This window comes from Loxodonta africana, chromosome 9 (assembly GCF_030014295.1).
Source record: "Loxodonta africana isolate mLoxAfr1 chromosome 9, mLoxAfr1.hap2, whole genome shotgun sequence".
Lineage (NCBI taxonomy): Eukaryota > Metazoa > Chordata > Mammalia > Proboscidea > Elephantidae > Loxodonta > Loxodonta africana.
In genome coordinates, this window is record NC_087350.1 from 71,573,625 (window position 1) to 71,585,229 (window position 11,605).

Genomic DNA, 11,605 nt, shown 5'->3' on the forward strand with positions numbered 1-11,605 from the left:
CAGACTTAATGGTCTGACTGAGACTAGAAGGACCCTGGAGATCATGGTCCCCAGACCTTCTGTTAGCCCAAGAGAGGATCCAGTCCCAAAGTCAATTCTTCAGACAGGGATTGGATTGGACTATGGGATAGACAATGATACTGGTGAAGAGTGAGCTTCTTGGATCAAGTAGACACATGAGACTATGTTGGCATCTCCTGTCTGGAGGGGAGATGAGAGAGCAGAGGGGGTCAGAAGCTGGGCGAATGGACACGAAAATAGAGAGTAGTGGGAAAGAGTGTGCTGTCTCATTAGGGGAAAAGCAATTAGGTGCATGTAAATTTTTGTATGAGAGACTGACTCAATTTGTAAACTTTTGCTCAAAGCACAATAAAAATTTAAAAAAAAAAAAAATTGTCTCTCCAAGAACCAGGGCCCCTGTCCTATCTGAGTGGTGCTAGGCCTTGCCTGAAGCCCTGAGCAGTCTCTTAAGTTCTAGTATCCCCTATCTTTTGGGAGAGAAATTTCCTTCCTTTAAGTGTTGCCAACCATCTTGCCTTTTGGGAGTCACTATAGGGTCATGGAGACCCTGGTGGTGTAGTGGTTAAAAAGCTTGGTTACCAACAAAAAGGTTGGCAGTTTGAATCCACCAGCCACTCCTTGGAAACTCTATGGGGCAGTTGTACTCTGTCCTATAGGGTTACTATGAGTCGGAATTGAAGGAAATGAGTTGTTTTTTTTTTTTTTCTATAGGGTCATAGGCATTCAGTCAGCAGTCTGAGTTAACACTGCTGCTTACCCAATGTACAGCCTTCAGTGAGCCAGTTAACCTCACTAAGCCTCTATTTCCTTATCTGTAACATAGCAATCATAGTAGTAGCAGTTCCCTCTCAGGGTTGTTGTGAGGACTAAGGGAGATTTTGTATGTAAAATGCCTGGCTTAGTACACATTCAGCAAATGTGTACTATTACTATTATTACTCTGCTACACATCATGTCCTTCTGCACCACCCTTGTGTGGCTGGCATTCCCTCTCAGTCTTTGGGACCTTAAAAGTCCTGTTCCCACCCCTCATTCCCATTTGCACTGTTATACTTGGCTTTTCTGAAGCATAATCACTAGCTAAATGGCAGATGCTGCCCTTTGTTGAAATCCAAAATCTTCACCCATTGCTGTCTGCTAATATCTGGCCTGAGCCCTGGTGGACCCTGAGGTCTCTCTAAGTCTCAGCTTCCTCAGCTCTGAAATAGAGATCATAACAGTGCTGCCTACAAGGGCTGCTGATAATTGAGATACATGAGACAATTCATGTAAAGTGTTTAGGGCAATGTTTAGCATACAGTAAGCACTCAGATAATGTTAGCTGTTACCATTATCTCTTCCCAACCATAGAAACCTGTCTAATTCTGTTTATCTCCTTCTGACTGAAAACTAAACTTCCTCCAAAGCTCTGGAACTCAGTACTAACTCATTATAGGCATTTAGAATCTCATAGGCGAGAAAGGATAGTCTGCTTTGATGTGGGCTGGAGCTCTTCAGGGTGCTCTTGCTCCATATGTGGAGAGCTTTAAGCAAAGTGAAAAGCAGTCAATGGACATGAACCCAACTGGTAAAGAGCTTGGAAACCATGTGAAAAGAGACACAATCAACACACCCATAAGTATTTAGCCTGGAGAGGAAAAGGCTCAGAGAGGACACCGTCATTGACTTCAAATCTCTAGGGCTATTGTGTGGAAGAGGGAGTCAGCTTGTTCTCTGCCACTCCATTGTTGGGACTAGACTCAATTACTGGAAGATACAGGAAGACAGATTCTCATCCAACAAAAAGTCCAACTTTCTACAGGTGAATTTACCATTCCTAGTTACGACATTGGAAACCCTGGTGGTGTAGTGGTTAAGTACTACGGCTTCTAACCAAGAGGTCAGCCGTTCGAGTCCACCAGACACTCCTTGGAAGCTCAGTGGGGTAGTTCTACTCTGTCCTACAGGGTCACTGTGAGTCGGAATCGACTCAATGGCAGTGGGTTTTTTTTTTGTTTGTTTAGTAACAAGATTACTCAGCAGCCACTCTCCCTCTGGATATGGTAAGGGCCAGGTTGAGACTGGGAAGATAAAGGGTGATAGCGAATCAATTGAACTTCCATTCCATTGGTTAAGCACCCAGACTCTGGTACTAGACTGTTCCAATTCAAACTTCAACTTTACTAACTTTGTGAGGCCTTGGGTAATTACTTCACCTCGTTGAACCTCAATTTTCTCGTTTGTAAAATGGGAATATTTAACAGTACTCACTTGGTAGGTTGTCATGAGGAAAAATGATATGTAAAGTGCTTAGAATAACGTCTGACATGTAGAATATGCATAATATCTATTATCTTTTAAAATAAACCACTCTTCTGAGTGCAGCATCAGGAAATAATGGTGTCTGTGACCCTGGTGGGAGCCCTGGTTGCACAGTGGTTAAGAGCTGGACTGCTAACCGAAGGTTGGTAGTTCAGATCCACCAGCAGCTCCTTGGAAATCCTATGGAGCAGTTCTACTCTGTCCAATAGGATCACTAAGAGTCGGAATTGACTCGATGGCAACGGGTTTGGGTATTTTTTTTTTGTCTTGGCGAGCCCTTCGATACTGCATTGCTGTTGCTATCCCAGGTTAAGATGATACTATGTCAGCACTTCCTGAGAAAACAAGCCTCTTGAAATCCATTCCTCATTCTGAAGGTCAGTCTGGACTTTTCCATGGCAATAAGAGTTTGAGGGCGGAAGGTGATAGGATGTGAGCTGGAAGGGAGGACTTAGACAAGCAGACAGGAAGGGAAAACTGAATCTAAGCCAAGCAAACAGCCTGAGCAAATGAAACAAGGGAAAAGCAAACTCCAGGAAAAGAAGGTTTTCAGTAGGAGTTGAAATGGGTGGGAAGGGCAACCTTTGATGCCCAACAACTGAAGAAGTGTCACAAAAACTTTGGAACATACAGAAGATGGAATATTCTGTAGTCGTTAAATTATCTTTACATAGCATAGCAAATTTACAAAGCAAATTGGGAGAAAGCTTATAATATATAAATTAAAAAAAAATCCTTAGCTGGAATATTTTTTCTAAATACAATTGGATAATGTCTACTAGAGAGAAAGTAACTAATACATTTTGTACCAAAAAATTTTTCTTTCGTTTATACCTTTCACCTTAGGAAAAGTAGCATTATATGTGAAAGCTCAGCCTGGGCTCCTGTTATTAAATATAACACCTACAAGTGTTACATGTTTACTTTTCTGCTTACATAAAAGAGAATCAAAGACAAATAAATTGACTTGGGAATAAATTCAAATTTGGCATGACTTCCTCATAAAGAAAGAAAAAATAAGGAGGTGGAGACAGAGATTAGAAGGAGTTAGATTGGGTCAACATTAGAGGCACTAATACACAGCATAAATTGGATGCAAACCATAACTAAAAATACACAAACACCAGTATATAAGTTAGATAACTGGGATCTTCTAAAAATTAAACACGCTTATCAAAAGACTTCACCAAAAGAGTAAAAAGGGAACATACAGACTGGAAAAAAATGTCTGGCTATGACAAATCCAACAAAAGTCTACTCTCTGAAATCTATAGGAAAACCCAACACCTCTACAACAAAAAGACAAATAATCCAATTAAAAATTGGGCAAAGGATATGAACAGACACTTTACCAAAGAAGACATTCAGGCGGCTAACAGAGACATGAGGAAATGCCAGTGATCACTAGCCATTAGAGAAATGCAAATCAAAACTACAGTGAGATACCATCTCACCTGGTATTACTGGTACAAATCAAAAATAAATAAATAAATGTTGGAGAGGCTTCGGGAAGATTGGAACTCTTATGCACTGCTAGTGGGAATGTAAAATAGTACAACCATTTTGGAAAACAATACAGCACTTCCTTAAAAAGCTAGAAATGGAAATACCATATGATCCAGCAATCCCACTCCTAGGAATATATCCTAGAGAAATAAGAGCTGTCACATGAAGAGACACATGCACATCCATGTTCACTGCAGCATTATTCACGATAGCAAAAAAACAAAACAAAACAAGAGCCCATCGACAGATAAGTGGATAAACTATAGTACATGCACACGATGGAATACCATGCAACGATAAGGAACAATGATGAATCTTGGAAACATCTCACAACATGGATGAATCTGGAGGGCATTAAGCTGAGTGAAATAAGTCAATCACAAAAGGACAAAGACCATATGTATGTATGTATCACTACTATAAAAACTCATCAAAAAGTTTACACACAGAAATCATTTTTGATGGTTACGAAGGAGGGGAGGGATGGGAAGGAAAAAACACTAACTAGATAGTAGATAAGTGTTAACTTTGGTGAAGGGTAAGACAATACACAATACTGGGGAAGTCAGCACAACTTGTCCAAGGCAAGATCATGGAAGCGTCATAGATATGTTCAAACTCCCTGAGGAACCGACTTACTGGGGTGAGGACTGGGGACCATAGTCTCAGCAGACATCTAGCTCAATTGGCATAACAAAGTTTACAAAGAGAATATTCTACATCCTATTTTGGTGAGTAGCACCTGAGGTCTTAAAATCTTGTGAGCAGCCATCTAACATACTCCACTGGTCCCAGCCTGTCAGGAACAAGGGAGAATGAAGAAAACCAAAGATACAAAGGAAAGATCAGTCCAAAGGACTAACGGATCACAAGTACCACAGTCTCCACCAGACTGAGTCTAGCATAACTAGATGATGCCCGGCTACCACCACCAACTCTGACAGGGATCACAATAGAGGGTCCCGGACAGAGCTGGAGAAAAATGTAGAACAAAACTCGATAACTCACAAAAAAAGACCAGACTTACTGGTCTGACAGAGACTGGAGAAACCCTGAGAGTATGGCCCTGGGACATACTTTTAACTCAGTACCGAAGACATTCCTGAGGTTCACCCTTCAGCCAAAGATTAGACAGGCCCATAAAACAATAATGCACATAGGTCAGTCATGTACAGTAGACTAAATGGTCACACAAGCCCAGGGACAAGGATGAGAAGGCAAGAGGGGACTGGAAAGCTTGATGAATGGAAATGGGGAACCCGAGGCCAAGAAGGGGAGAGTACTGATCCGTTGTGGGGTTGGCAACCAATGTCACAAAACAATGTGTATTGTTTAATAAGAAACTAAATTGCTCTCTAAACCTTCATCTAAAGCACAATTAAAAAAAAATAATAACCTTAAAAAAAAGGTGGGCGGGAGTCTGATATAAGGTTTGAATTTCATGTCAGGGTGTTGGGATTTGAGCATGTTGTAGATGGGAAGCCACTTATATTTTTATGAGCAAAGTGCTATTTTTAGGCAACTTGATTTGGCAGGAGGAATAGGAAGGACATGAGTGGGTTGAGTCTGGGGGTGAGGAACTGGCTGGGGACCCAGAAGCCCAGACCTCTCCTCTGCACTCTCTACCCCTTTCCCTTCTCTGATTAGATCCCCTCACCCATCACCCCTTCCCACCATTAGAACACATTGATTATCTTGGCATTATAAATCTGTAAGTAGTTTTTCAGTCAAACAGAAAAAATAAAATATTGGCCTTAATGAAATCTGTTGGCTTTCTTCTTCCTGAGTCATCTAACACAAGGGTCAGCAAACTTTTTCTGGAAAGGGTCATACCCAAAAACCAAACCCACTGCCCTCGAGTCGATTTCCGACTCATAGCAACCCTATAGGACAGAGTAGAACTGCCCCATAGTGTTTCCAAGGAGCGGCTAGTGGATTCAAACTGCTGAACTTTTGGTTAGCAGCTGAGCTTTAGGCTTTCCAGACAAGATGGTCTCTGTCACAACTATGCAACTCTGCTGTTGTAGAAAGAAAACAGACAAAACATAAAGGAATAGACGTGGCCGTGTTCCAATAAAACTTTATTTATAAAAATAGGTTAGGACCTGGATTTGACCCACAGGCTATAGTTTACCAAACCCTGACCTAAAAGAACATTAAGTGTTATTTCTCTTAGAAAATAATTCTTTGATTCTTCTGTGCCTCTAAATACTCCCTGATCCTCCCTCTAGACCCTTCCCATATGCACATACATGGCCATCCCCACCCAGTTTCTGAAATACCGTTGATGCCGTGATGGGGTAATTATCTCTGGAGCAATAACAAGCAAAGCAGTGTTTTAGAGTGAAAGGGCTTTAGAGTTAGACTTAGATTTGAGTCTTTGCTCTGCTAACTGTGTGATCTTACACACAGCAGTAACGTCTCTGGATCTCCATTTCCTCATGGGCAAAATGGAGATAACAGGTGCAACGTTACAGGATTGTTATGAGGGTTAAATGTATGTAAAGCATCCAGCCTAATGCTTCCCATGGAACAGGCCTTCAGTAAATAGTAGTTATCAACCCACAATGGCTCTATAAATAGCAGAGCCAAACAGGACAGAACCAGCCAGAAAGAATAGACTTCTGGATCCAACCTTCAGGCTAGTACTGGCTCTAGAGTGAGAAGCAGAGAGGATCACTTACATATACTTAAGACTGGATAAGAAAGAAACACTAAATTTGAAGATAATGCTGAAAGACAGATTTTTATCAAATGCTTCTGATTATTTATTAGGCAGTCCCACTCTACCAAATCCACTTGGCTGGTGGTGGTTTGGGAAACTTGTCGCACGCTTCCATTGAAGTAATAAGATCCTGCTCTTTCATCCACAGATTCTCAACAGCTGGTGAGTGGGAGAAGCTAGTGTAAACAACCTCCTCTGAGTTTATTCTTCTGGGCTCAAGAGACCAATCACCTTTTCTTCAGCTGAAAAATAAACACATCAAGAAAATGAATGCTTATCTCCTAGGGGAACATGAAACAAGGAGAAGCAATCAATAATAAGAAATACCATGGGGTCATCTTTAGAGAAGACACTGTGAAATGTAAGAAAGATAAGTACATGTAAATTAAGAAATAAGAGAGACATCTGAGAGGCTGGGTTGGGATCCTGATTCTACCCCCTTACCAGCTGTGTGTTCGTGGACAAGTTACTTAATTTCCGAGCCTACAACTCCCATGTGCAAAAAGAAGATAATCATGTATGTTCTTTTAAGGTTGTTGTGAGGATTAAATGGGTTAATAAATAAAAGTGCTTAGGACATTGCCTGATACATAGCAAGGAATGGTAGATTAGTGTTTGCTGTTATTGGATTTAGTATTAGTCTTTGACAAAAAGGTTTTTAGAACATCTGAGCAACTGAGTCAAATGAACCCATAATTAATCAAATTCAAAGCTAATCTACAAAGTCTGCCTCTATGGTACTCTCAGAGACCCAAACCTGAAAGTCAAATGAAACTGGATTTCTCACTCCTGTGACTCAGTTGACAGGGGACAGGTCATACCAGAATAATGGGTAGTCCCATAGTTTGGTTCAATTCAATACTCAGTGATTGAGTAAATGTACTGAAGTTGATAACTGTATTGTAGTTTTGTACAATAGCCTGATTTTTAGGAAATACACATTCAAATATTTAGGACTAAAGGGCTATGATGTACATATATTCTCAAATGGCTCAAAAATACTAGGTATACTTCCATTCATAGGTATCTATATCTATCTACCTACTTATAGGAGAGAGACCTCTCAGAAATGATAAAGCAAATAAAGCAAAATGATTAACAACAGGTGTAACAAGAGTCTATGGTGTTCTATGTACCATTCTTTTTCTTGCAGCTTTTTTTAAATTTGAAATTATTTCCAAATAACAAATTTTTAAAAACCCAGTTGGGATGGGAAAAAAATCAAAATAAAAAAGATTGAGCATGCCTGTCAAACAAATTGAGGAGCCCTAATGGTGCAGTGGTTAAGCACTCAGCTGATAACTGGAAGGTCAGCAGTTTGAACTCACCAGCTGCTCTGCGGGAGAAAGATGTGGCAATCTGCTTCTGTAAAGATTTACAGCCTTGGGAGCCCTACCGGCAGTTCTACTCTGTCCTTTAGGGTCACTGTGAGTCAAAGTCGACTTGACGGCAACAGGTTTGGTGTTTTTTTAATCAAACAAGCACTGCGCCACTGCAGGAGCAGCAGAGGTGACGAGACACGGTCCTGAACAACAAGTCCAGTTCAGTGTGCAGACTTGCACTTAACTGTCAGGTTTTTAGTTTGGTACCCCTGTTTCTGATGCTTCCTGAATCCTGTTTCACCTTCCCTAGAGAATACCCTCTAGCTGTCTGCTGAGGATGAGGAGTAGGGGCAGTTGCCAGATGGCACAGAATAAGGGATGGTTTCTGGAAGACTTTTTTTCTTAATATATGTTTTTAAATTTTTTTGAGTTATAACTGAGATATAGTAAAGTGCACAAATCTTAAGCATGGATGGATAGTAACTTTTTTTCATATGTATGTATCCATGTAACATCATCTAGATGTTACATATGGAATATTTCCAGCACCCAAGATGGTTTCTTATGCCCCCTGCCAGGCCAATCACTCTCCGAAAGTAACCATTATTCTTACCTCCAGAGTGCTGGTGGCACAGTGGTTAAGAGATCAGCTGCTTGCCAAAAGTCCAGCAGTTCAAATCCACCAGCAGCTCCTTGGAAACCATATGGAGTAGTTCTACCTGACCTATAGGGTTGCTATGAGTTGGAATTGACTCGACAGCAATGAGTTTTTTTTTTTTATCCTTACTTCTGTCACTCTAGATTTGTTTTGCCTGTTCTTGAACTTGATATAAATATAATCATACTGTGTGTACTCTTCTGTGTGTAGCTTTTTGCTCAACATTATGTCTGTGAGATTTGTTTATGATGCTCAAATACAGTTAGCTACAAGTTCATTATTAAAAAATTTCTGTGCAGTATGCTATCATGTAAATATACCACAGTTGATTTATGCATAATACTGTTAGTGAAAGGAGTCCTGGTGGCACAATGTTAAGCCCTCAGCTACAAACTAAAAGGTCGGTGGTTCAAACCTACCAGCAGCTCTACGGGAGAAAAGGCCTGGTGATCTGCTACAGTAAATATTACAGTCTAGGAAACTCTATGGGGCAGTTCTACTCTGTTATATAGGGTTGCTCTGAGTCAGAATTGACTCGATGGCACACAACAACAAACAAGAGCAACAATTCTTAGTGGGCCCTTGACTTATTTCTCGCTTTTGGCTATGATAAATAATCCTGCCATGAACTTTCTTGAACATGTCTTTTGGTACACGGGTTTATGCATTTCTGCTGGGTACACACCCAGGAGTGGACTTACTAGGTCTTAGGGCATATATGTATTTTTAGATTTAACAGATACAGCCAAACAGTTTTCCAGTGTGCTTGTACTGATTTATTTTCCTGTGAGCAATGCATGAGAGTTCCAGTTGCTCCATATCCTAGTCAACATTTTTAATTATAGCCATTCTGGTGGATGGGTCGTGGTATCACATTGTGGTTTTAATTTGCATGTCCCTGATAACTTATGATGTTAGGCATAATTTTAGATGCTTATTGGGCATTTGGCTATTCTCTTTTGTGACATGCCCATCTAATCTTTTACCCAATTGAATTGTCTTTCTTTTTCTCATTGATTTGTAGAAGTTCTTCATAAAACGTGGGTAGAAGTCCTTTATCAAAATGAGTATAGCAAATAATCTTCGTCCAATCTATGGCTTGCCTTTTCTCTCTTTTAATGGTGTCTTTTGATAGACAGAAGCTCTTAATTTTTATAACATCAAATTTTAAGCAACTTGAAAAGGAATCATTTCATTTAGAAGTGTGGTCCATCTTTCTGAGTTTGCTGTAATACACTGTCATAGAACTTGTGCAAAGCAGGAAAACCATCTTTGTTCCAGGGTTCAGGGTTCTGCTTACTGTCCCAGCTGTCATCGAGATTGAACATTACCAAACGCAAGCTATATCATGCTATTCTAGGATCTCTGGTGCCAGTAAACAGGAAGAGAAGGATCAGTCTTGGGTACTTCTTTGCCTGGAGGGTTGTTCTTGCAGACCTTGTTGCAACAAAGCTTTCATCCCTAAAGACAGGATGAAGGTTCCAGGCCCGGGAAAACATTGCCTCTGCCCTCTTCTTTGCAATTTCTGTGTTAATAATCTGATAGAATTTTGCATAAGATTTATGCAATTCCTACAGGTGCATCCCCTTCAACAAAGTAGAACAGAAAGAGCATTCTATTATACACAAACGATAAGGTTTTATTACCTTTAACAAGGTGCGGCCTGAACAGATGCTTGGCCTACTAGTTAATTATTGTCACATCAACTGTTCAAAAACTATAGTCACCATTTGACTGTTTTTGACCTATAAAAAATGAGAATTTCATATAGTCAAGTTACTGTTGTTGATAGCTTTGCAAATAGGTGATGTTGAAAGTATGCCAGGAAATAAGATTCCTGAAATCAAAGCTGTTTTATTGTACACAGTACAGAGTTAGATGCTCAATAAATATTTACCAGATGAATTTGAGGGCGCTGAGGTGGGAGGATCCCCTAATCTCTGGAAACTGTGACTATTTTAGGCTATGTGAAAAGGGGGAATTTAGGTAGCAGGTGGTATTTAGGTTGCTAGTCAGCTGACCTTAAAACAGGAAAATTATCCTGGATTATCTGGGTGGGTCCAATCCAAGCATCAAAAAAAAAAAAAAAAAAAAAACCAAGCTAACCCCATTGCAATTCTGACTCATGCAACCCCATCCATGAGTCCTTAAAAGTAAAAAAGGGAATTGGAAGAGGGAACCAGAGAGATGGCAGCATGAAAGAACTTGGACTGATGTTGTTGGCTTTCAAGATGGAGAAAGGGGGCCATGAGCCAAGGAAAGAAGATAGCCTCTAGAAGCTGGAAAAGGCAAAGAAAGGGGTTCTCCCTAGACCCTCCAGATAGGAATGTACCCATCTAGCACTCCAGTCTTAGCCGAATGAGGCTCACATTACATTTCTGAGCTATAAAACTGTAAAATAACTTGTGTGTTTTAAGCCACTAAATTTGTGGTAATTTGATATAGCAGCAGTAGAAAACTAATACAGAGCTGATGCCATTAGCTCCCATTGTGGTCTGCTGTTAGAAAGAGACCTATGAAACTCATTTTGTTTCTTATCTTTAAGGTTGTTGCAAGAATGTTGCTTACCACATCATACAATGTTCTTTTTATGAGGAACCCTAGGGGGAAAAATCCAATCTGATCTTAGAACCAAGAAAAATTTACATTTCTTAAAATCTTTTCCCTTACTAGCATGATGAATTGGGTACCTGGCTAAGTTATTGTTGTTGCTTTCATGATGGTTGCTAGAAATTTCAGAGCTAAATTTAAGTCTTACGGTAGCAATTGTGTGGGTAATTTTGGTATAAGCTTTTTAGCCTAATTTCTGGCTAATTTTGTTGTTCCACCTTTCTCATCCCCACTTATACTTAATACTAGCTTATATTTTATGTAGTTTATATACCAGTGTAAACCACCTCTATTCTGGAGTCAAGGCGTAGAAACTGAACTCTAACTAGTTTAAACCAAAAAGGGAGGAATTTTTTTTTTTTTTTTAACATATAATGACCTCTCAGGAAAAACTGAAAATAAAGACATGGAGGTCATCAGAACTCATCATTATCTTCTCTAATAATCTCTAACTGAAATTTA

General features: G+C 40.0%; 1 protein-coding gene across 1 annotated transcript in view; it reads right to left on the reverse strand.

Moving 5' to 3' along the window:
* Positions 1-5,882: 5,882 nt before the first annotated feature.
* SLC44A1 (solute carrier family 44 member 1) overlaps positions 5,883-11,605 on the reverse strand; it is a 180,665-nt gene continuing 174,942 nt past the window's right edge. Inside the window, exon 16 of the mRNA XM_010587786.3 lies at positions 5,883-6,795. Within this exon, the coding sequence (XP_010586088.1) occupies positions 6,781-6,795 (15 nt within the window). The 3' untranslated portion in view covers positions 5,883-6,780. The remainder of the gene's footprint in view (positions 6,796-11,605) is intronic.